Genomic DNA, 25,050 nt, shown 5'->3' on the forward strand with positions numbered 1-25,050 from the left:
CCACTCGTGACCTAATAAAGGTGGTCTCATAGTCTCCTGTCTGGGCTGTGAACTGAGAACTACCCAGCTGTGGTGGTGGGCATCTTCTCAAAGGGTGGATGTTGGGCTCCGAGGGCCACCAGCCCGCCGGTGCCCTCATGGTGTGAGGCCCAGTCCCACCCACGGTGCCCACTCTGAGACCTGGCCATCTTGGTCCTATGGCCAGCAGGGCTACGTTTGTAAAGTGGTTCAGCCTGCTGCCCGTCAGCTGCCTGCCTGGGTGGGGAGGCCCTCTGGCCTCATCCCCCTTACCGCTTCTCCTGTTCTCCAGGCAGATGATTCTGTCAGGGCTGGCAGGGTTGGGGAGAATGGATGGGGAGCGCCCAGGGGCTTTGCCTGGGTGGGGCTCTGCTACCACCATCTTAGAGGAGGCTCAGAGAGGTGAGGGGATTTGGCCAAAGAAGCACAGCCTGCCCAGCATCTCCCACCAGGCCTGCTGGGTGCCAGGCCCTAATGCCTGGCACACAGTTATGGGCCCAAGGAGGCCCCAAGGGACAGAACTTATAACAGACGAGCCTTCAGGTAAGACACTCGACTACACAAACTTAGACCAGCCAGTTCCCAGCACTTGTTCTGCGCATTTCATTGGCAGGGAGTATTATTCCCATTTTAAAATGAGAAGACTGGCACAGAGAGGGTGAAGAATTGCCTGGTCACACAGCCAGCAACAAGAAAGCAAGTAATCCTATAGGCAAGGAAACAGGCCAGGTGATATGTGCAGGCCCTGCTCCCAAAAGGAGGTGACCCAGGTTCTAATCCTCATAGGAACACTCGGAAATGAAAGTGTATTTGAAAACAGAGAATAAAAACCCATCCTTGCACAGCTGGGCTAAGCCGGGAGCACCCACACAGCTCAAAGGTGAGGTCAGGAGGGAGGATCTGACACTCCCATGGCCCCTGCTGTACCTGCCTGTCACAGGCTCACCTTGGCTGACCCCAGGTGCCAAAAGCTCTAGTGTCAGCCCTCTGAACCCAGCCTAACTCTGCCTCACCTAATTTAGATCTCGATAAAGAGATCACTTACTCTAAAACTTTTACAACCAAACTTCTTGCCAAGGATGAGACCTTTGGATGTATAGGGAGAGACTTGTGTTCAAAGGTGCCTCTCCAGGGACATTGCCACTCAGCTTGTCTCTGGTGCTGCACCTCTCAGTCCCAGGGCCGCCATCTCATGGAGACAAAGCAGGACACAGCTCCAGGTGAGCGTCCCACATTTCCATCCACAGGCGAGGCAGCAAAGCTGGTCACACCTTGGACCAGGGGTGAAACAATCTATGTAATGACTAGCCTGGCCCTGAAGGATGAGAGCTTTCAGCGGTGCCCTGGAGGTCTTGCCTGTGTTGTGGGAGATGTGGGGGTGGTGGTGGCCTGAGGCAGCAGCTACCCGCCAGCTAGTTGAAGTATTTCAAGATCTTAGGAATACTGGCTGACAGACCAGCCACGTGTTCCCCACTTCTCGATCTTTGCCAGCAACCTTCCTCATTTGATCTCTGGAACCACAGATACGAATGCAAGTCTAGGTTCTACCTGGGCCAGTTCCTTATTCTGAGTCCCAGTTTCCTTACCTGTGAAAAGGGGGATACCTCCCTTCCAGGACGAGGTCAGAGCGCAGAACAGGGCCTGGCCTGCAGCCACAGTGAGAGCCATGGCATCCCACGCGGCCCTCTCCTCGGTCAAGGTGGGAGAACGCCTTGCCCGCACACCACCTTGCCCTGGCATCGGGACCTCTGCAGGGCAGGGCTTCTCGAATCTGCCTGCACATTCTAATCCCCTGAAGATCTTTTAGAACTATCAATGCCAGATCCCACGTCGGAATTTCTAGGGGTGGGACCTTGATCCTCAGTGTAAAAGTTCCCCCAGGAGGTTATGACCCACGGTAAGGGTGGTGAACCTCCACCTGAGACCGCGGATTCCCACACCTAGATGGACATAAGAATCACTCGGGCAAACTCCCCGGACAATCCTGAGGTTCGGTGTCAGTCTCTCCCAGGGAGGGGGTGTCCAGGAATCCGCAGCGCAGGAAGCTCCTCGGTCTGAATGTGCTTACTTTTAATAAGGAGGGAACTGTCTCGCCTGCAGCCGTGGAGGCGGTCTGCGGGGACTGGGGACCTCCCGGCCTCCCGGCTGTCGCTTGCGCCCTGCCACCTGGACCAGCCCGCACTCAGCGTAGCAGGCTAGCAGCCTGAGCGCCCAGGTCCCGGTCGCCGCCCCTACGTCAGTCCCGGGCGCGCCTCTCCAGGACCTGGAGACACCAGCCCAAGTCGCGCGAGAACTCGCCCGGAAGTGCCCGCACCTTCTTTGATGCCGCCGATGACGGAGAGGAAGTTCCGGAGAGCCGCAGCACGCAGACGCGATACGCCAGCCTCACGCCACCGCGCCGTGAGTGCGCAGGCGCGCCGGTCGCTCTCTTTTCTGCTTTTCCTTCTGTCCGTCTCCACACGTCAGCGGCTGTTGGGTCCTATGTCGCGCCGGGCCCTCCGGAGGCTGCGGGGGGAACAGCGCGGCCAGGAGCCCCTCGGGCCCGGCGCCCTGCAGTTTGTCCTCCATGATGACGATGATGCGGAAGAAGAAGGCCCAAAGCGGGGACCAGGTGGCCGGCGCCCCCGGGGCGCAGGGAAGGAGGGCGTCCGGATCAACAACCGGTTCGAGCTGGTGAGGAGCGGAGCTCCCTGGGGTGGGGGCGGCGGGTGGGGGCGGTGTGCGAGGCGGGTCCGTGACGTCACGGGGGCGGGGCGATGGGGCCTGAGCTGCAGTGGGGAGGGCGGGGCGAAGGGAGTGGGCGGTGGCCTGATGCCTGTGGGGCGGGGCCGCAGCGTTAGGGGCGGGGCGAGTGAGTCTGGGAGGGCGGGGCTCCAGCCTCGGTCTCAGGCTCAGGTATCCCGCGCCGGGCCATCGCGAGGTCGCCCAGACGTTCTCACAACCCCGGAGTCGGTGTCTTGGTCTTCGCTGCTTCCTCCCGCAGCAGATGTGCCTTGGGGAATAATGCCCCCGGGTCTCCTAGGCGCTGGCCTCGGCCTCAGACCTCCCTGTGCGGTACCTAACCTGTCTCTTCTGCTCACCTTGGATCCCCAGCGCCCTGTGCCGGCGCACACCAGGCACTCCGCAGCTGTGGCGAGTGGGTGAGGGAGGAGCAGTAGGCCTGAAGATCCTGGAGAGACTAGCTGCCTTTTGTACGCTCTCTGGGCCTTGCAGCTGCTCCCAACTTTGCATAAAGTTGGCAAGTTAAGGGGCCCATCCTGAGACAGTGGGGCGTGTGGGCCCCCAGTCTGGAAGTTCCGTTTAGAGATTATTGACGTACCTCTAAGGTGTGAGACAGCTTCGCGTTGGAGTTTCTGGTGGAGTCGGTTCTTCACATCCTCCAGATAATCCGACCACCTCTTCTGACCGTTCCCTTTCCCCTGCTTATTGTTATTTGTTTCTTAGCTTTTTTATTATGGAAAATTTCAAACACATACAAAAATAGAAAGAGTACTCCTAGTAACCTCCTGTGCTCATGGCTGCAGTTACCCACACGTGGCCAGTCCTTCCCAGGGCTCCCATCACGCCTGCTCACACCCGCCAGTCGTTCTTCTGATTTCACTCAGAACATCCCAGTTGTTAACAGGCTGAAGTCGGTTTGTGCTCTCATCAGCTGTTCTCGTGAGCCTCACACCAGGTGTTCCTTCGCCTTTTCCCAAAATTCTCCAGGTTTAAACAGCAGTAGCTTATTTGGAGGACGTATGCCAGTTCCAGGCAGTTCTGCCATGTCATGTGTCTCACCATCTGGGAAGGAGGTCAGGTTGTCCCCATTGTGTCAGTGAGGTAGTAAGTGACACCTGCAGTGTAAGTCCAGGCTTTCTGACTTAGAGTTGTGCTCTTAACCGTGCTGTGGTATTTGTCTCTGAGGCAAAGGTAAAATTCCTGCTGAAGAAGCCAGGACATACATGGGCAGTGTCAGGGTGTTTAGGATAAATGAAAAAGGAAAAAAAAAATATAGGTGCTCATGTGTATGAATGGAGACAAAAGATGCTTGTGTGGCCTCCCTGTGAGAGAGGTCAAGGACCAGGGACCAGGGGCGTCGCTGCTCAGTGCTTTGCTGTCTGTCTTCTGCTCTCTGGTGGGACGCTGATATTGCCGGCACAGATCTCCATCCTGATCTCTTGGCTCACATGTCATCTCTACATCTGTCTCCTCTTACATGTCCCACAGACACCTCAGACTCAGTGTGCAGACTTTCACTGCCCTTTCTGCCTTTTCCCCTTCCCTGTCTGGGGGCATCTCCACTCTCCTCTTGCAGCCTGGAGAGCACCTGATTGTCTTTCTCTCATGCCCCATGCAGACCGCTGTCAAGTCCTGGATGCCAGGGTTGCTCCAGGCACCTGTAGGGTGACCGTCGCCTCTGACCTGGGTCATCCTGCTTCTCGACCAGTTCCTCCGCAGTGTCTGAGCATGGCAGCCACGGTGACCCTGTGATGCCCAACTGCCCTCAGCCCTCCTTTCCTCACAACCCAGGGCCCAGACTTGCCCTCTAATCTCTTTCTGATCTTGTTTGCTCTGCTCCAGCCACAATGACCTCCCTGTGCCTTCACTCTGCCCAGAACACTTTGTGTTCATGCGTCCCCTCCTCCCTCGGCTTTTGCTCACAGGTTATCTCTGTGTCTTACCTGCCCTTCCCACTGACTTAAAGTTATAGTCACCCCGACTCCTGTCCCCTTTCTTCTGGTCTTTCTCCTTTTTCCCTGACAGTTATCACAGAATGTACCGTACAGATGACCTGTGTGTTCTTTTTATCTGGTGCTGCTGGCCTCCCACTGCTGGAGGAGAAGCTTTGTGAGAACAGAGACTTCGCTATTCCCTAGTGTGTCCTCAACGCCCAGAGCAGTGTCTGCACCCCTGCATGAGTCAGCGTTTCCTCCGAGGCCAGCAGTGACTGTCCCTGGCCAGAGTGTGAGTGTCTGCACACAGGTGTTGGAGTCTGAAGGACCAAGGTTTGAATTCCAGCTCCACCTCTTCTTAGTGTGAGAATGTGGACAAGGAGCCCAGCATCAGCCTCAGTTCCCGTTTCTTGGGGATGATCTTATTCACTCCGTGGGGTCGTCACGAAGAGTAAGTGAACTGATGTGTGCCGTAGCCCATACCAGGCTCGCAGCACTCAACAAACACAGATACTAAATGATGCTGAAAACCAAGAGGGGTGCAATAGAACTTAATTGGAAATGTGTGACCCTGAGTGACTTATTAGAGGTGTTCCTAAGCGCTGTGCTGCTCTCTTGGGAGGACACCCTTCTGTTACTTTGTGGCTGTGACTCCTCGTTTCTGGCTCTTGAGTAAGTATCCTTGGCCTCAGATTAGAAATCATCTTCCCTACTTCATTCAGTGGGGTTTTGAAAGTCAGGTTTGTTGAAACACAATTTATATATAATAAATGCACCTGTTTTAAGGGTAGAGTCTGAGTTTTGCAGCATATCACACTGTGCAGCTGTTAAGAATGGTGCTACAAAGTAGAACTTACCAGTATTGTGGTGTCAAGGACCACTTTGACAATCTGATGAAAACCACATAAATTTTGAAAGCCTATCAGGATTTATTCTGTAGCATTGACAAGTTTTCCCCCTGAGGAAGATCATTCTTTTACAAAGAATTACACGTGTGTATCTCTGTTTCCATGTACAATATAGTGGCCATTCTCTGAAAATAATTGGAAAAAATCTAAACTGTGCAACTAAATAAAAACAGACTTCTTTCAAAATAAGAGTCATCGATCAGGTTGCTGTTTTTGGTTGGAGTAAGAACTTGAAATTGTTCAGTGATCTGTGACTTGCCAGCGTGTGTGCCAGCTTTATCTTTGATATTCAGTGGATTTTGATCCTTTCTTTAGATCCTTCAGGTTAAAGTCATGTCATATCATTTCTTTTGTCCTCCGGGCTGTGAGATAATCTTTAGCAAAGGTGGTACCATGAATGCCACTGTCTGCCTACAGACAAATATGAGGCTTTGTCATTCCTGACTGCAGACGGTGGAAGTACTTCCTCAGTAATGCAAAGTGTCAGTGAGACAAGTAACTTTTCCCCCCCAGCAGCACTACTAGGGGCCCTAAAATGAAAGGCTTAGTTTTATACAGCCAAAAACAATCTGTAAATGAACTGAGCGGTGGATGAGTAAAAGCAGAGGGAAGACTTCCGCTTCTAGTCGTAGCAGAGAGCTGGCAGTGAGTAGCGCTCTTGCCCTGAGCAACTGTGAAAGTAGCAGAGTGTACGAACTGTTTTCAGATGCTGGACAACAAGCATTGCAGGTCTGAGGTCCCCGAGCCGACTGGCCCGGCTTTCTGCTCAGAGACACTGGGACTGGGAGTCTGTCCCAGGAGATCGTGGTGGTAGCACTGAGCTGAGGGCACGGGTTAGATTTGGAGTCTTCTGAGGTGGGTGGAGTCACTGGGGCAGAGGAAGGGGGTTCCAGAAACCTGCTTGGGGTCTCGGGCTCAGCAGCCGAGCAGAGAACATGCCCTGGGGAGGGACAGCAGTCGAGAGTCACCGCCACCTGAGCTCAGAGCGTGGGAAGACATTCAGCTCTGAGCAGCCAGGACGGAGCGGCCTGGCGATCAGCAGAGGCTCCAGAAGGGCCATCGGCAGCGCAGGAGGGGGTGCTCTGCGTCTGTCCTGCAGGGGCTTCAGAGTGAGGGTAGGAAGCGTCGCCCCGACCTGCAAGTGTGCTAACCCCCGGCCTGGACAAACTAGCGTTCTCCTAAGGAAAAGGACAGAATGCAGTCACCTGGCAGTGCGGCACCACGCGGCCAGAACGCTCTGAAGCCAGCAGATGTGCGAAGCGGCAGGAAGACACAACTCGACCAGGAGGAGCAGTCAGTAGAAACAAACCCGGAAATGACAGATGGGAAAGTCACACACAAACCCAAGACAACGCATAAATGTAGTCTAGGATTTAAAGTCATGAACACGGTGAGGGAAAGTGTATGGACTCTCACCAGAGAAATGGAAACTGTAAAAGAGCAGATTCCAGAAGTGAAGAATGTAGGATCTGAAGTGAATAACTCACCTGATGGTCCGAGGAGCAGATGAGGTACTTGACAGGATAAATCGGTGATCTTGAAGTTTGGGCAAGAAGCTACCCAGACTATCCGGAAAGGGGGGAAACACTGGAAAAACTGGAGCCTTGGCACTTAGTAGGACAACATCAGGTAGTCTAATGTGTCTGATCAGAGGAGCAGAAGGAGAGAGGAGGGAAATTGGGTTAAAAAAAAATTAATGAAACAGTAGTAGAAAAAATCCCAAATTTGAAATGAACATGCCACAGGTCCAAGAAGTTCAACAGACTCCAAGCAGGATCTGATTTAGCAACAAGTTAAATCATAATTGCTGAAAACCAGTGGTGAAGAAAAGTCATAAAAGTAGCTGGAAATAAAAGATGCATTGTCTGCAGGGAAACGGTCGCCGACTTACCTGAGATCACAGCAGACAGTGGGCAGTGTCTTTAAAGTGCTGCCCATTTACAGTCAGCTGTTTTTTTCCAGAAAATCTGACCTGACAGTCTATATCCAGTGAGCTGTTTTTCAGAAATGAATGTGGGGTGTGGGGGAGTGTGCAGCTTGGGTAGAGGGTCCTGGGTTCAACCCCCAGTACCTCCATTAACAAGTTAAAAAAAAAAACCTAATATTCCCCCACCAAGAAAAAAGAAAGTGGAAAATGAATGTTAAATAAAGATATTTTCGTAAACACAAAAGCTGAGAAGAGTCATTGCCAAAAGGTGTGCACTAAAATGTTGAAGGGAACTGGATTTGGAGGGAAATAATCCCAGATGGAAATGGAGGTGCCTGGCGAGGAATGAGGAGTGCTGGAAACAGTAAATCTTGGGGCAAATACACAGTGTTGTCTAGTTTTAAAAGTTCTTTGACAGATAATTGGCTGTTTAAAGCAAAAATGAAAGTGGATTGTTGGATTTCTAATGTGAAAGGGCAACTGTGGCAGGAGTCGTGCTGAGGAGGGAGCCAGAGCCCGGCTGCTCCCAGAGCCTCGTGTCCTGTGCATTAGCCATAGCCCACGGGAGGGATGCCCACCGCGAAGTCCGGGGTAGCCACTGAAAATGTGGAACAAAGACATGGTGATCTGTTCGCATAAATACAGGTAAATCCATGGACACAGCAGCACCAGGAATTCAGAAATGGAGTCACATTTACAGTCAGCTGTTTTTTTCCAGAGCAGTTCAGTGGGGAAGGTAACATCTCTGTAAGAAGCCTTGTTAGATTAACTGCCGTCTCTGCGGGGAGAAACGAACTTAACCATCTACTGCACCCCCGCACACACAGTAATGTGTTCCAGGTGGACCATAGCTCCCCCTACTAAAACCATCATGCTTTTACAGGAAATCATACGAGGGTATCTTTGATTGCTTAGGCTGGGTCCAGGAAGCATAACTAAGTATGCAAAAGGATTGATACGGTGGACTTCACCGAAATTTAAAACTTCTGCTCATCGAAGATGTAGTTAGGAGGATGAGCAGGCATGCCACAGACGGGGGACGTCACAAGACACACATGACAGAGGCCTTTCACCAGAGGGTGTGAGTCAGCCCGATGGTCAGGACTGAACAGGAGCTTCCCAAAGGAGTGGGGGGCCCCACGGGGTTAGTCAACAGGTAGATGTAAATTAAAGATGACACGCTGCTGCTGTACCCTCACCAGACAGGCCAAGGTCAGGAACACAGACCAGCAGGCGGCCCTGGAGCCGGCAGCCCCTCTCTGGGAGGGTGTCCACTTGGACCAGCACCTAGAAGCTGGCCCAGCAGCTGAGCCCAAGTCCGACAGCTCATGACTCCATAACCCCTGCTGGGTCATTACCCTCAGGACTCAACTTCACAGATGCTCTCAGCTGCTGGTTCAAGATTGTCCCAAACAGGAAGCGAATGGCTTCCGTGGCTACACTCACGTGCGTCCATGGGAAGAGATGCTGCTCGGCAGTGACATGGGACTGCTGACAGTGCAGACGTCTGCAGGACGGACCTCAGAAACGCGGCACTGTGACTCAGCTAGACGCAGAAGAAGACACTCTGGTTGTGATGTGATGTTCTGGGACAAGCCAGAGTCATCACTGGTGAAAAAACCTAGTATTTGCCTACGCCGCTGGAGACATTAGTGAGGGTCAGAGGCGTGTATCTCTGGGGTAGGGGGGTTCCTGTCTTGCTAAGACCGTGGACTGCATACCTGTGGCACACCTTGTGCTGTGCACCCATCTCAAGAGATGTAAATTTTACCCCAGCTTTTTTTTTTTTAAATCAGGTTCAGTTCCAGCTCAACAAAGATAAAACCCCTTCCCAGTACTCTTTGAAGTGTCATCACACCCAGTCCTGTGGAACCCTGGAGAGCACATGTGTAGTGGGCAGGGAAGCCTTGAAATTGGCCACCGTTCGGAGACCTCAAAACTGATGAGAGTGACACTTTGGGATAGCAGATAGGGTTGATCTCAGTACGGGGCAGAAGCCTTGTGGGGTCAGTGAACTGTGCTCTTTCCACCGAAGAGACCGAATGGGGCAGGTCACACAGTGTTCCACATGTGCAGGGTCAGAGGTTTCCTTCCTGTTGAAGTTGAGCTTGGCATAGAGCTTGTAATAAGTTTGAATTTCTCAAAACACCTGAAGTTTCCAAAAGGGGCTCAAAAATAAGAATTTTTTTAAAGAAAGTGAGCCTGGCTTAATAAAAGTGAACCAGTTCCAGCTTCCCTGAGAGACGTTGCCAGTGCTGTGTGGTCACGTGCTGGCGGGAGTGTGGATGGGGTTCCTCTGTGACCCCACTGGTCAGAGGAAATGTCCTCAGGGGCCTCACCCCAGTTTCCTTCCTTTGCTCCAAGATCTGCACAGCCAGACTGCACCTGGGCCCCTGGCTTTGCCGGGGCTGCCTCGAGAGCAAAGTCCTTGCCCGGGCATTGGTGCTGTTGGATAGGCCTCAGTTTGGTAGAATTCCAGTGTCTTCAAATCAAGTGCTCTTTTTATTTAAAAAAAAAAGTGAATCTGCTACACAGACAAGCATAATACACCCCCGAGTTTTACCCTTGACTCATGGGACTCTGCGGGTGAGGAAGGTGAAAGCACACCTGTGCTCTCCCTGCCTGGAGACATTCCAGCCGGAGCCCTGGGCCTGATGGGACTGGTCAGTGACAGTCACTGAGGATGCATCCCAGTCTTACTTTTTAAGTTATCTCAGGGTTCTGGGGGGTCTGGATTTTATTTTTATTTTTTGAGCTTTAGAAATTTTTCAGGTGTTCTGAGTTGAGTATGTTGTTCAATATTTTTGTTTTTGGACCTCAGTGAGCCAAATTGGGCTCCTCAGATCGGGTTCATGAGGCCTGGTGGCTGCTGCTGTCTATTGCTGCTTTTATGTGCTGATTCCTTTACGCGCTGGGAGCCAGAGCTTCTCCAGTATCTGTCCCCCACCCACACCAACTCCGCTTCTCCTGCCCCACCCCTCCAGAGCTTCTGTATATGTGTCTCTAGGACCCAGCGTTCATGGTGTCCCTGGGGTTCGTGTGCTCGCATGTGTGGTTCGCCTCTCTCTGTGGCTCTGTAAGGCCCCACAGACTCAGGAGTCACTGTTACTGTTAACTGCGTGTTGCTTTTTGTTTTATCAGGATAAAGTCTGTGGCGAGGTCGGCCCTGCATGCCTTCCTTAGGCTCCAGTCCTGTCTGCCAGCGTAGACAGGCAGCTGGAGTCCAGTAAGGCATTAACTGAACATATATGCTGACAAGTCTTCACTCCTGGGTGGTGCTCAGTGGGAGGGAAGTTGTAATGCATGGGGGATTCTTCATCCTGTCGGCTCTGAAGATGACCCGTGGCCACATGGCACCCCAGTGTTCTCCGGAGCTTGTCCACTGAATGACCCTTATCCAGAGCTGTTTGGAGGTGGCACCATGGCTTCCTCTACGAGTTAGTGACCTTGAACATGCCTACCCACCAGCTCCGATCTTCTCCCTACAGGCGTCTCAGTGTCACCTTTTAATCTGTGACTGGGACGCGCTCCTAACGCCCTTGCCGACCCCCATCTCTGCTTCCAGATAAACATTGAGGACCTGGAGGAGGGCCCAGTGGTGAACGGGGAGCGGCCGGATTGTCTGCTCACAGAGGCGGGGGCTTCAGGGAACAAGAGGAGATCCCAGAGTGGAAGCACAGAGACCAAGAGAGACGGCGAAGCGGCGGACAAGGAGGGGCCCCCGGAGCAGGTGTGACCCTGTGGGGACCAGGAGGTGCCGCCTCGCACACTCTGCTGTTGTTTTCTGGGTTCCATGTTGTTAATTGCCCAGCTGCCCGAGCGTTTCCTTGGGACCCCTGATTGGGTTTGCATGAAATCTATACTAGCAGTGGCTGGCGGGGGCCGTACCCAGGGTCCCCGCGACTAGTCTTACCTGCACAAGGCTTGCCTCTGCGTTGTGAAGGGTCTGCTCCTGCCCAGGTGCAGTTTTCTCTGTGACTGTGTCTGCGGCTTGGTTGGTTGGACGGGGTGTTGGGTGGACACACCTTGAAGAGACATCCAGGCCAGCTGAGGGTTGGGTGTGGTGCCGGCCAGCATGGCAGGGAGGGTCTCTGCAGGGCCTTTTGCCCTTCATCAACATGTATCCACTGCAAGCCTGCTGGTGGCCCTCTGGGGACCTCTGCCCAACGGGTGGCACAGACACGGGCTGAGCGGTGCAGCTCAGGGTGGTGGGGCTTCCCTGAGGACCTGCACACCATGGCGGAGCGGGGTGTCAGGTGGCCCCACGAGAGGTCTTGAGGCGGAGGGCCTGTGGGGTGGGGAGAGTGAAGACACAGCGAGGATGAGAGCAGGGCCAGGCACACAGACAGTCGTCGGGAGGCCCGAGCAGGGTGGGGGCGGCTGGTGGGAGGCAGAGACGCAGGTGAGTCGGTGGGACACTGGGGACGGCAGGGTGGCAGCTCCGGTTCTTGGGCTGTAAGGTGTAATAGTCTCTTTCCACCGATTGACATCTCTTCCTTTGTCAGTCTAACGCAGCCGGGAAGCTCCGCAAGAAGAAAAGGAAACAGAAAAACAAGAAAACCGCTGCAGGAGAGGCCTCGGTGTGTGCCTGTCACTCCTCTGCTTTTCTGACTGGTTGCTTTTCAGTTTTCAGTTTTGTTAGGTAGAATTGTTATTTTCCTTTTTTTTTTTTGAGGGGGAAAGTAATTAGGTTTATTTATTTGTTTGTTTACTTAATGGAGGTACTGAGGATCGAACCCAGGACCTCTTGCATGCTAAGCATACACTCTACTGATTGAGCTATACTACCCCCCCCATTAGGTGGAATTGTTACAATTTGCACATATACAGTGTATTGCATGTAAATACATATACACAATATACTGTACATATTTTTTTAAACATATTAAAAATATGTGTACTGTTCATTGTTTCTAAGATTGTTTAGAGCTTTAGCTTTTTAAACTTACACAGTTATCAAAGGAATAAAGCCAACAAAATAAGAATTAAATCAAAAAGATGCATACACCCCACTATTAATAGCAGCATTCTTTATAAGGACCAAGATACGGCAGCATCCTAAGTGCACATCAGTAGATGAGTGGATACAGAAGATGCAGTATATGTATGTGATGGAATGCAACTCACCCATAAGAAAGAAGGATATTTTGACATTTGTGTCTTTTTGTTCACTTTTTTTTTTCACTTCATAAACCAGAGTTTTGTAACTGGCATAAATATTTCTATTGCATCAAAAAAAGACAAAATACCTGGAAATAAACTTAACCAAGGAGGTTACCAATATTTTGAAACCTGTAAAACTCTGGCTGTTTCTTAAGGTGGTTTGGAGAACCATTTATTTTTACTTGATGTTTTATTTGACTCATTCAGAGGTCGTGGGACCTCTGAAATTTGTTCACTTCTTTCCTTGAGGGCCAGAACACCACTCTGTGCTTTTCCATTTTCTGACAGACATCTTGACGCGGGGTCCGTTCCCGACCTGTGGCTCTGACTGTTCTGAGCTTCCTCTTAGTACACAGCTCTTTCCCAAATGTCTGTGCAGCCCGTGGTTTTGGACTGCACTGTCTTTCAGGAAGGAAAAGCAGTGTAACACTTGTTCCTTACAAAACTAAACCATTTTGCTGTTGGTTGCTGCACGTAAGGTGAAGTCGGTGTGGTGACGAATGTGTCGTTTGGGGGCTCTCAGGAAAACGGCCTGGAGGACATCGACCGCATCTTGGAGAGGATTGAGGATGGCAGCGGCTCGAGCCACCCGGGCCCGCCTCCCCTGAGCACAAAGAGACACGTGCTGTACGTGGAGCACAGGTAGGGCCTCTGCCCTCCCCCCCCCCCAGACATTTGGGGAGTGGGAACAGGAGGGACGTTCCCATATTTCCGAGGACTGTTCTCTGGTTCTGTGTATCTGGGAACGTTCTTTCTTATAAAGTAAGATGTTGTTCTGGCCAAGTACGCCTCCCTTGTTCTGGCAGATGCTTAATGAAACCCTGCAGGCTGCTGGCCACCTTCCTTCCTAAGTCAGGGAAGACCCTCAGTCTAGTCCCCAGGCCTGCACTGCTCTGAACTGGCCTGACAGGCGGTGGCTGGTCTCAGCCACAGCCGTGAGGCCGTAGAGCGCATGGGCCTGCACCCTGCCTTTCACGCCAGAACAGCTGTCCTCCCTGCTGGGTTTCTCGGTGACTGTCTGAAATTCCTGGGTCATTGTGAAAGCACTCAAGTTCACTTTTCTCTGTAAAATTTGCATTTCTCTAGGCACTTGAATCCAGACACAGAACTGAAAAGGTATTTTGGTGCTCGAGCAGTCCTGGGGGAGCAGAGGTAAGACCTGCATGCCATGTCCCCTGCTAAGGAGAGGGAGGGGAGGGTGTTTAGAGCCACAGTGAAAAGATGAACCCTTGGGATCTGAATGGGAGCGAGGGAGAAGCTGTGCGGCCCTGCCTGTGGCTGTCACCCTCCGCCCCTAACTCCGCCTGCGCCCTGCCCAGGGCCTGGTTTTCCACGGACTCTGGAACTGAGCTCCTGACCCTGCAGTCTCAGCCAGGGCGATTTTTGCTTCTCAGTCAAGAGCAACGGTCGCGTCATTCTGAGATAGTTTGGTCTCTGTTAGTGGGTGTTGGTGGCCAGTGGTGCGGTGTAGAGGCCCAGAGCGCAGGGGTCCCAGGCGCCCTACTGGAGGGTGGCTGTCCTGCCCTGGCCACTCCCTCACAGGGTCCAGCCCAACTAGAGCTTTTACTTGGCGGAAGCTGTATCTTTTCAAATACATGTTTTTTTCTGATTATAGAACTCAGCGCTGCGTATGAAAAAGAACACTTATTCAAGCAGTTCAGGGTTGTCTCCTGGCACCCTCCAACGATAGCCATTCACAGTGGTTTGCCACCCCTCTTGGCCTCATGCTTGTGCACATGCATGTGCACACATGTACACACACGTGCACACGCACACACAGCTGAGTCCTGTGCGTTGCTGGGGCATGCCCCGGGGTCCGGTGTCGGTCAGCACCACTGCACTTGGTGAGGAGACCCCTGCATGGCGTCCCTGGGCAGAGTTAGCCATGTCACCACTGCCCTCTGAGGGTGGTGCCCCTTGTGCCCACGACCTGCGACCTGGAGGTGGAGGAGGCTTTAAAGTCTGTCATTGTATGAAGCCAAAAGCAGCCTTCGTGTTTCGACTTTTGTTTGTTTGATTATGAGTAAGGTTGAGGGGTTTTTGTGTTATTTGTTTATACTTTTCTTTTTCTCACTGTGTTTGCTTTTATAATTTGCTTTCATATTTGGACAGAGGGGTCTCTGACTTTGCCTTCTATTTGGAACATCAGTGAAAACATTTTAACTTTGAAGTCCTCCTCGTCTCCCCAGGGGAGCCCCGAGTGGAGCCTCCTCTCCTCTGCCCACCCTGCTCTGTCCATCCGTCCGCATACACGTGTCTTTGCCTGGTCTGGTTTCTATGCACATCACAGTTTTTACTAGAAATTAGTGAATAGTAATTACATACGTTATTTTTATAGTGTTATACGTATTTATTACATTTACTTTTTGAAAACTTGAGTCCTGCCAGAGGGCCTCCTTAGGAAGCATGGCCCCCTGCTCACTCCCTCACCGCACTCCTCAGAGACAGAGTCTCAGCTTATTTCTTGTGTCTCCGGTGGTTGCCATGGCTCCCCAGACCTGTGCTGCTCTTGCGGGCTCTCCCTTCCGGACCTTCCCTGCCTCCCTGGCTCACCCTCAGTGCGTTTCCACTGCTGCTGATGTCAGTCAGCTCCTTGCTAGTGGGCCGCCCCTGGGCTCTGTGGACGAGGCGGCTCCTGCGCATCCAGTTAATTCTCCCTTTTACACCTGACTGGTTACCCAGAGTCATTCCACATCTCCGTCTCCTTCAGGGTTTGCCCACGCTCTTCTTGAGCAGTTCTCTTGTCGTGTAGGTTTTGACTTTCTTTTTGGTAGAAACATGCTTTTGTTACCCCATTCCTAACACAGTCCAGATTCTTTCTTTTTTATTATTTTTTTAATGAAATAGTTCAGACAATCAGGAAAGTATACAGAGTAATATATATTACTCAGCCTAAGAAATACAGCATCAGCCATAGAGCAGAGGACTCCTGAAGCAGGTGCGACCACAGCTGGGGAGGGTCCGGACCTGCAGCAGAGACCCCGGGCCAGAGGGCTCGCAGCACTGGGCTGGGCATGGAACGCAGGCTGGCCCTGCTGCCCACACATGTGCTTCTGTCTGGTGGGCTTTCTTCCAGGAGTGGGCTGTGTTGGGGTCCTGACGCCCCCATCTTCATTGGTACCGCTTTCCCTTTGCACAGCCCCTTGTGCTGGGGGCAGTCTCTCGGGAGCAGGTGGAGCAGCCTTCGGGCTCCGCTCTTGCCTCGATGAGTCGCTGCTACCAGCTTCTTCCCACCCTTGTCTTCTGTCAGGTTTCCAACTTTTGTTTCTTTTTGACCTTTCCTGCCATTTGGCTGGACTGTGTGTTTCCTGTTTTCTTTTCTCTTCCTGAGGTGGTTTGGTTGCTGAGATCACGGTCTCCAGCCTTGTCCAGGGGTGTTAGGTCCCACTGCTAATGCTGTCTGCATTCTGCCCTCGTCCTGCCTAAGAAAGCCCTGCTCCCGCCCAACCCTCCCTACGGAGGCCGGTGGCCTGGGTACAGCCGTGACATGTCTGTTCTCCGTAGGCCGCGGCAGAGACAGCGCGTGTACCCCAAGTGTACGTGGCTGACCACCCCAAAGAGTGCCTGGCCCCGGTACACCAAGCCAGGTAAGGGCACTGTGGGGTCCATGCCTGGCGGGCCAGGCCACTCCTCTATATGCAGAGGCTGGAGGGGGGAGGCCGGTGTCTGGACACAGACCCACCACCATTTGTGTGTTTTCCGAGCCGTGTTTAATCAGCTTTTCTCTACCTTCTTCCTCTGTGTGTGGACACTGAGCCACAGGAAGCAGTCAGGGTCACATCTCAGCTGTGGTACTATATGTTGTGTTGCAGACCAGTGAGCGCATGTAACTTACGGGGAAGCACCCCAGTGTGGAAGGTTTGGGTGTGGAGCAGCCCCTTTTGGGGTGCTTGGCCATGTGACATGAAGGGTCATGGGACCCCTGTGTCTGTGTGCTTGTGCGAGACCCCCGTGTGCTCAGTGAGGACGTCTTGTCCCCACACCCCAGCAGCAGCCCCTGAGCACAGACAGAGAGGGGTTCATTGCCCCGGGGTCCTGCAGGGCTGGCCAGGGTGAGGCCATCGAGGGAGCGTGGGCAGGGGCGTCCTGGGACCCTGAGCAGTGTCAAGAAGGCCTTGGAGGGAGAGGAGGTTGTCAGGTTCATTAAAAGAAGCCAGACCCCATCCACCCAGAGTCAGCATGGGGTGCAGAGAGACAGAGTGTCTGGCTGTAGGGTTACAGTCCCTGTTGGCTCAGAGGCCTGGCTGCGGCCCTGCACTGTCTCCCACGCCTGGACTCCGGCTCTAAGTAGACAGTGTTTGGGCCTGACCGGTGGTGGGAGGGGAGCTGTGCCCCGTCCCTGTTGTCCTGGGTTGCTGTTCCATCCATGCTCCAGGGGGAAGAAACTTCTTTACAAGAAAAGAGCAGACAGGTGGTGGTGGGGGGGTCACTGGTGTGGCCTGAGCTGTGGACAGTGAGCCCTGGACATCCTGGGGACCTGACTCGGGCACTCCTCCAGGTCTGTCGATGCGGCTGCTGGAGTCCAAGAAAGGCCGCTCCTCCTTTGCCTTCGAGCACAGCGAGGAGTACCAGCAGACGCAGCACAAGTTCCTCGCTGCCGTCGAGTCCATGGAGCCGAACAACATCGTGGTGCGTGTGCCCACTGACCCCAGCGTGCTCCCAGGGGCCACCGCCTCTGGTGTGGCGGTCAGGGCACAAGGTCCCCAGCTCTCACTCCAGACCATGAGGGGCAGGTGGTGAGCATCCCCAGGTTTAAGAGCCTGGGGCCTGCCTCGGCCCTGTCAGCTGCCCTCCTGCCTCGTAGGTGCTGCTGCAGACGAGCCCCTACCACGTGGACTCGCTCCTGCAGCTCAGCGACGCCTGCCGCTTCCAGGAGGACCAGGAGATGGCTCGGGACCTCGTGGGTAAGACCTAGTCGGCAGCCGCAGGTTAGGTGCTGGGAGCACGGTGGGTCTGCAGAACGTTGTTTAAGCAACAGCTTTACGGGGGTAGACTTTATATAGGACGAAAGTCACCTGTTGCGAGTGTCCAGCCTCCCCCCAGCTGGTTCTGGGTCGTTTCCAGCTCACGTGAAAGAAGCCCTGAGCCCTCAGCTCCGGCAGCTGCCAGTCGTCTTTCTGTCTCTGGCTTTGCCTGTTCTGGACTTTCCTGCAAATGGGACCATGAAACGCATGTTTCTCCTTGGCCTGTTCCATTTACCACAGTGTCCTCAGGGGTCACCCGGATGGCCAGTGTGTCGTGATGGCGGTCCACGTCTTGTGGCCTGTTCCCCTCTCAGCCCCTGGGAGTGCACCACTGTGGGCGAGTGTGGGTTTCCTGAGGAGGTGTGTGCGTTCCTCTGGCTGGAACCCAGCTGTTCCAGGTCACACCCCTGCAGTTGAAGTCAGGGTCACATGTGTGCCCTTTCACTTTGCACGTTGCGGTTTTGTGGCTTCCCTCCTCCCTCCCAGAGCCTGCCTTGCCATGGGGCACAGAGGACAGTGCAGCCGCCGCTCTGGCTGACGCCCTCCCCGGTGTCTGGCCCACAGAGAGAGCGCTGTACAGCATGGAGTGTGCCTTCCACCCCCTGTTCAGCCTCACCAGCGGGACCTGCCGGCTGGATTACCGCAGACCTGAGAACAGGTGAGCTGGCCGCCTGGGGGCTTCCACGGACGCCCCCCGCTTTCTCTTGCAAGTGTGTTGTAGCCGTCACAGGTGACATGAGCGCCATTGTGGGCGTGGCAGGAACAGATGGCATGGGACTGTCCGTGAGGGGTCCCACAGGGTCCCTGAGCATCTTGCTGTGCTGGGAGCTTGCACGCAGGAGGCTGGGCTCAAGGCTGGACAGATGAGACTGGCCAGGGTCAGACCTGTCTGTGTCGGGGGAGCCTCACCAGCCACGTTGCTGTGGTGGGATGTGCAGTTTTGTTTCCTCGTGTGTTTGGACTGAGGAGTCCTCAGCCCTCCAGCTCAGGACCCACTAGAACGCTTTGCGGGCTGGCGTTTGTGCTTGGGCCTTAAGTCAGCACAGCCCTGTCCCATCCTCGCGGTGAGTGGTCTCGCATGCACGAGCGACCCTCTCTCTTTGCAGTTGCTTCTCCCCCCAACGCCCCCTCCTCCCTGCTGCCCTCACCATCTGTCCTGGCGCCCTCTGCCTGGTCTTCAGGGCCCTGCAGGGGTGGGGGTGCTCTCTGTCCTGGGTGCCCTCCCCATCCCCCTGTCGCCTCCCACCAGCTGTCCTTGGCCATATCCACCATGGGAGGTTTTCTCTGCCCTGGAGACTGCTGGGCCCTGGGGCGTGGTGACCCCACTGCACAGATGACCTCCTCTGTGTGCTGGGTCTGAACTTTCTCTGCTGCTTCTGTTTGTGTGAGTTTCTCTCTCCAATTAGATTCTTGTTTCTTTGAGGTGCTATAAAGTACTGCTATTCCCAGGTGTTAACAGGGCAGTGAGCTATGGATAAAAATGACAGGCCGCCAGGACCTTTGAGTCGCAGCCCTTATGGCCCAGCAGCAGTCCTGGTAGCAGCTTTTGAAAACTGGGGGTGGGTTAGGGAGGCGACTACATACAGTGGGAGATTTTAACCGTCTTCCCTCAAACGGTAAATAGTTAAAAAAAAAAACAAAAAAACAAAACCCAGGAAGATGAAGGTTCGAGCTCACAAATAGGCTTGGGTTTCTGTACGTGGCCGCTCGTGTGGCCGCGCACAACTAGCAGGGCGTCACCTTCTCTGCAGACGCAAGAGCCCTGGCGGACGCTCACGCTGCTTAGGCCCCACGGGAAATGCCAGCAGAGCCGGCGGGCAGAGGGTGGACAGTGCTGGACGAGGCGCCGGGCGACGCCCTCGTTCACGAGGAACTGTCTTGGATCTAGGAGCTTTTACCTGGCCCTCTACAAGCAGATGAGCTTCCTGGAGAAGCGGGGCTGCCCACGCACGGCGCTGGAGTACTGTAAGCTCATCCTGAGGTGAGTGTCCGCACCGCTCCGGCTCACCCTTGGGGCCATAGCTGGGGCATTTGCGCACCGCCCACTCTGGGCTTGTCTCCCTCTGCCCTGCCCGCTGCGCTGCCTCCGGAAGCCTGGAGCCGGACGAGGACCCTCTGTGCATGTTGCTGCTGGTCGACCACCTGGCACTACGGGCAAGGAGCTACGAGTACCTGATCCGCCTCTTCCAGGAGTGGGAGGTGGGTGTGAACACGCACCTCAGTCCAGTCTGCGCTCCGGGCGTGGCTGTGACCCCACGGGCGGGGTCTGGGGCAGGTCCCAAGTGCTCCTGCCTCTGTCTCCCTCTGCCACTTGCTCACGGTGAGCACAGACGTGTGTGCAGAGAAGGCTGTGGGGTGGGGACAGGCCATCACGCCCGACCTCTGGACGCACCTGGGGGTCTGAGACCAACACGAGAAAGAACGTGAACTGTCTCGTTAATGACCTTGGTGATGGTTCCATGCCGTAGTGGTGCCGTTTTAGGTACATTGGGTTACCTGTATGTGTTTATGTCAATCTCACCCATCTCTGTTTTAACGTGGCTGCTGGAAGGTGGACCCTGACACGCGAGCTCACCTTGCGCTCCTGTCGGACGGCAGCATCTCAGACCTGCTCAGGGCACCCCTTCCCATGAGCGGGTAGCGGGCAAGGAGATGACCGCTTTTTCTTTGTTTCTGTGCATGAACTTCTTCACAGCACGTGTCTGTGCACAGTGGGAAGATGGCTGTCTAAACCATTTGGCCTAGGTGGGTGAGAAGTCCCACCTGCGGGGTCTGGTTTACACACGTTCCTCCAGTCATAGACGCGCAGGTGCCGGCGCCCCCCACGTGGGGCCTGTGAGGTCACAGACGCGTCCTGATGGGTGCGCGCCGTGTGCGTCCGCGGTGTGTATGGAGGGAGGTGGGAGCAGTGCAGACTCAGGGGTGGCCCCGCCACCGGCTGTCCCTCGCTGAGCCCCCAGGAAGTGGGTGTCCACCCTCGTCTTACAACTGTGGCTGCGCCTCCCGGCCCGGCGGAGTCCCCATAAGCCCGGTCGTTGTATCTGTCTTTTCCACACACAGAAGCCCCAGGTGTGAGAACGAGGGTCTTCACTCTGAGGGGATGGCTCGCCCAGGGACATCCGGGCACCTGTAGCTTTGCCTTCTCTGCCTTCACCACCGAGAAGTCCCAAACTTCTCCTCTCCCCGTAGGCTCATCGCAACCTGTCCCAGCTCCCAAATTTCGCCTTTTCTGTGCCGTTGGCGTATTTCCTGCTGAGTCAGCAGGCAGACCTCGCAGAGCAGGAGCTGAGCTCCACAAGGGAGATGGCGTCTCTCCTGATCCAGCAGGCGCTGACCATGTTCCCTGGAGGTGGGTGCACCCCACAGCCCCGTGGCGCGGAGGGTTCCCGTGGCATGCGCCACAGCTGCAAAGCTGAAAAGGAGTTGAAGCGGCTTTGGTCTCAGTGTCTGGGGTTTTAGGGCGTCTTTAGATACTGACTGTTGGGAAATCACATACTCCCTGAAACAGGTACGTTTCTGGGAAGAGGGCAGGGAGCTGGGCATGAGCAGGGCTGAGTCAGCAAACTTAGCTTCTATCAAGTCCCAGTTCTCAGTGGGGTGAGGAGCTCAGAGATGCTGTCCTGGGCCTTGTGGATGACCTCCAGCTTCCTAGCACTCCCTGAAGGTGTGGGTGGGTGCGGACGGGAAGAGGCCTGCAGCTCCTCCCCTGGGGCCCGTCGGCAACTCCAGCACATCCTCAGAGGGTCTGCCCCACCACCGTCAGGTTCTGGTGAAGTTGGGGTCCTGCTACCACGTGCAGCTCCACAAGGGCTGTGTTCCCTCCCCCTCAGTGAGTCTGCTGTGGGCTGGCCGGGGTTGGGTCCATGTTGCTCAGGGCTCCCAGCAGACGATGTCCTCACCTGGCCCCCCATCTGCTTGCATGTCTTAGCCCAGCTCTCCACACACTGGCTGGGTCTCAGGGGAGCTGACCTTCCCCCAGTCGAAGTTCCCAAGTTAAGAGACAAGGGCCTTGACAGGGTGTTAAGAGTTCTGGGGTGGGTCAGGGGTCCCCGCACGGCGACCCAGAGCCAACCTCCTTCATCCAGGAGCCTCCCCTGTCAGAGTGCCGCCCCGGGGAAGCACTGCAGTGGGTGGGTGGGCCGCGTGGTCTTTGTAACTAGAACTTCCAGCACATGTGCTTAGGGTGCTCCTGGGTGGATCCCCTCAGACGCAGACAGGGCCACGGGGGCAGAGGGGCCAACGGCCCCTCCCTCAGCACCAGCCTTGTGGGGCCTGACGAGGGCTCCCCACCCCCCACAGCGCTCATGCCCCTGCTCGAGTACTGCGGCGTGCGGCCCGACGCCGCCGTGGCCGGCCACCGCTTCTTTGGACCTGATGCTGAGATAAGGTACAGGGGCCTGCGGGGACGGCAGCACACAGGTGCTGTGGGGGTGCCTGCAGGGCAGAGCTGGGGCCTGGGGTGGCTGTCACCCTCCCCCTGCTGCTGGCAGGCCCAGCAGACTCTGTCTGTGTGGGACCTGGGTGGCAGGACTGTCCAGCACTCGGGAGGCCTGGGGCCCGGGCCACGTGGGCGTCTGCTGGGCGACCTGTTTAATTTCGGTACAGCTGTTAGCGTGGTCCAGGCATCTATGTTGGCCCACACTAGCTCTTTAAATTTCTCATAAGAGTTAAAGAGAAGTACTGATGTGGGAACCGGCCGCCTCAGACCCTGTGAGTAAACTGAGATGGTCGTTCCGTGTCTGTGTGGCAGACACACATGTTCTTCTATTTGTTTTTGTCAAGGCACTTACACTTGGTAAGAACACCATACCCCAGGTTGGCAGCCCTCTCTGGGCGCCTCCTTTCACTCTGGGATGCTGGGTACACCTCGGACACCCCCACAGGTGCCAGTGGGCGCATGGCCTGAACCCTCGGGGGTCTTACAGGCCTCCCTGCCCCACAGCCAGCCCCCTGCCCTGAGCCAGCTGGTGAGCCTGTACCTTGGGAGGTCACACTCCCTCTGGAAGGAGCCCGCCACCATGAGCTGGCTGGAGGAGAATGTCCACAAGGTCCTACAGGCAGTGGATGCTGGGGACCCTGCTGTGGAGGCGTGTGAGAGCAGGTGAGCTGGGGGCCGGGTGCCAGGCAGACAAGGGCAAGGCCTCCGTCCACACGCTGCCCTCATCTCCCTGGGCCCTAGGCGCAAAGTGCTGTACCAGTGCGCGCCCAGGAACATCCACCGCCACGTGGTCCTCTCCGAGATCAAGGAAGCTGTTGCCGCCCTGCCTCCGGTAAGGGCAGGGCTGAGCGTGGGAGCTTCATGTGAGCTCTGCCCTGGGGCTGGGGTCCCTCCCCTCACAGACACTCGGCACTTTGAGTGACAGCTGTGCCTGCGATGTTCCACGACCTCACGGGGCTCAGACCCCGCACTGGTAGCACTAAAGTGAGTTCTGGTCGAGGTCACAGCGTGTTGAGCAGAGGTCCTGTGGCCCCACACACGCTTCTGCCACCGGGTTCATCGAAGTTCTGCATGGGCAGAATGAGTGTCCTGGTGGAGGGATGCTCCCCCCCCCCCCCAGAACTTCTAGTGTTGTGAGCAGCCGTGTGAGCAAGGACCACTCCTTTGCCAGACCTTGTCAGACCACAGAGAGGTCTGGCCGGAGTCGAATCGGCTGGTCTCACTCTGCTCTGCGCCCCTTTCTGAAGGATGTGACCACACAGTCGGTGCTGGGATTTGACCCTCTGCCTCCTCTGGACACCATCTACTCCTACGTCAGACCCGAGAGGTACCTCCTGCTCTTCCTTCTTGCTCACATGGCTCCAGGCCCTTGCTGGGCAGGGGGCTTGTAACTCAGACCCTCAGAGAGCACGGTGACTGGGGTCACAGACTGGCTTCTGCAGGTCATGTGCTTAGAAGGCTGTCTGTCTGTCAGGTTCTGTAGTAGGTGCTGGGGACACAGTGGGAACGGAGAATCTCTGCGCTCATAGAATCTAGAAATGAGTGTGGAGCCAGAACTGCAGTACCAGACTGCTGGGGAGGGAAGGCTGGTGAGCCCAGGATGGGAAGACGCAGCCTGTGCCCAGGCCTGGCAGGGGACGGCGGGGGCACGGCAGAGCCCGAGCCTGCAGCCTGCCCTCAGAGTTGGGTCACAGAGAGGCTCCCTTCTCCTTCCCTCCGGCCTCTCAGGCTGACTAATTGCCTGGGAGAGTCACAGACAAATTTTCCCACTTTCGGGCCTCAGGCCAATGTACTTTTGTAGAGTGAACCTTTTTTTTTTTTCCTCCACTGAATTACCTTATAAAAGTTAGAGTTCACATTCGTAGGGACATCATCCCCGGTTAAGGTTTCCGATCAGTTAAGATGAAAATTATTAATTACTAGTGTCAGTGGGTTGAAAACTAAGCTGACACGCTGGCCAGGGTCACACTGAGGCTGGGTGGGTGCTGGCCGGCAGTGGGCTCACTGAGACATCGAGTAGGGCTGGGCTGTGTCCCCATCTCACCAGGAGGGCACCACGTGATGCATGCTCTGGGACCTTCTCCGTGCCCTCAACTCTGCAACCACAGCTCTTTTTAAAAGCAAGTGCAGCTTGGCTGTGGAGGCCCTACACACATTCTCTGCTCAACAAGCCTCCTTGCAAAAGACCAGAGCAGTCTCCCCATGGCCCCTGCCCCTCTGTGGGACCCCAGGGCCCAGCCCCCCACCCTCCCCGACAGGCTGCCTTGTGGGGCTGCCGTCCTGTCCCACCAGTCTGCTCAGCTTTGCCCTCTGACCTTTCCCGACTCCCCTTCCAGACTCAGCCCTGTCAGCCACGGAAGTACCATCGCCCTCTTCTTTCGGTCCTTGTTGCCAAACTACACCATGGAGGTACGTGGAGCTGGTGTCGTCCCCACAGCCTGGGCTCTGGCATGTCCTGGTGGAGCCAGCACGCGGGGACCAGTGTGCTTGGGAGCTGGGCCGGGCCCACTGAGACCTTGGCTGCCAGCTTGGGCGAGACGCTGCTGGGTGCACGTGGCTCACTGCCCCTCGGGTGGCCAGGCGCCTGAGACGCATGTCTGGCCCCGGGGGAGCTCGGCGGGAGCTCATAGCATCTTGTTGCTGCAGGGGGAGAGGCCAGAGGACGGCGGGGCTGGTCCGAACCACAACCAAGGCCTGAACAGGCTGATGCTGGCCGTGCGGGACATGATGGCCAACTTCCACTTCCACGAGCTGGAGGTGCCGCTCGAGGACAACCCTGAGGGCGACGGGGAGTGGGACTGAGGGCCCGAGGTGGGGCAGACGCCCCCAGTGCTGTGCAATTATGTTCTTGATTCTGCCTGGTCAGAATTGGCCAAGTCCCTGAAGTGGACGTGCTGACGCACGGTCCGCCTGCCTCTTCTATAAACGTGAACAGGTTGTCTCTGCCAGGCGTGAGCTCTTCCTTCCCAGGCTGGGC

General features: G+C 55.3%; 1 protein-coding gene across 4 annotated transcripts; it reads left to right on the forward strand.

The window, feature by feature from the left end:
- Positions 1 to 2,370: 2,370 nt before the first annotated feature.
- On the forward strand, positions 2,371 to 25,019 carry TCF25 (transcription factor 25). Of its 4 annotated transcripts, none has more exons than XM_032464690.1 (18): positions 2,371 to 2,691; positions 11,074 to 11,238; positions 12,014 to 12,088; positions 13,195 to 13,313; positions 13,758 to 13,823; positions 16,176 to 16,258; positions 17,170 to 17,300; positions 17,476 to 17,575; positions 18,200 to 18,293; positions 19,524 to 19,616; positions 19,729 to 19,834; positions 20,825 to 20,984; positions 21,935 to 22,022; positions 22,578 to 22,736; positions 22,815 to 22,905; positions 23,321 to 23,400; positions 24,410 to 24,482; positions 24,720 to 25,019. In XM_032464690.1, exons 1-18 carry the CDS (start codon positions 2,500 to 2,502, stop codon positions 24,873 to 24,875), a joined length of 2,031 nt encoding a protein of 676 aa, XP_032320581.1. In that variant the 5' UTR covers positions 2,371 to 2,499; the 3' UTR covers positions 24,876 to 25,019. The 4 variants fall into 4 exon arrangements, 2 of the variants coding, with proteins under 2 accessions (XP_032320581.1, XP_032320582.1); XR_004314099.1 differs by having other exon boundaries at positions 2,380 to 2,691; positions 23,245 to 23,400; positions 24,720 to 24,755; XR_004314100.1 differs by lacking the exon at positions 22,578 to 22,736 and having other exon boundaries at positions 2,379 to 2,691; positions 23,245 to 23,400; positions 24,720 to 24,755.
- The last annotated feature ends 31 nt before the right edge of the window (positions 25,020 to 25,050 follow it).

Source organism: Camelus ferus, chromosome 21 (genome assembly GCF_009834535.1).
Source record: "Camelus ferus isolate YT-003-E chromosome 21, BCGSAC_Cfer_1.0, whole genome shotgun sequence".
Lineage (NCBI taxonomy): Eukaryota > Metazoa > Chordata > Mammalia > Artiodactyla > Camelidae > Camelus > Camelus ferus.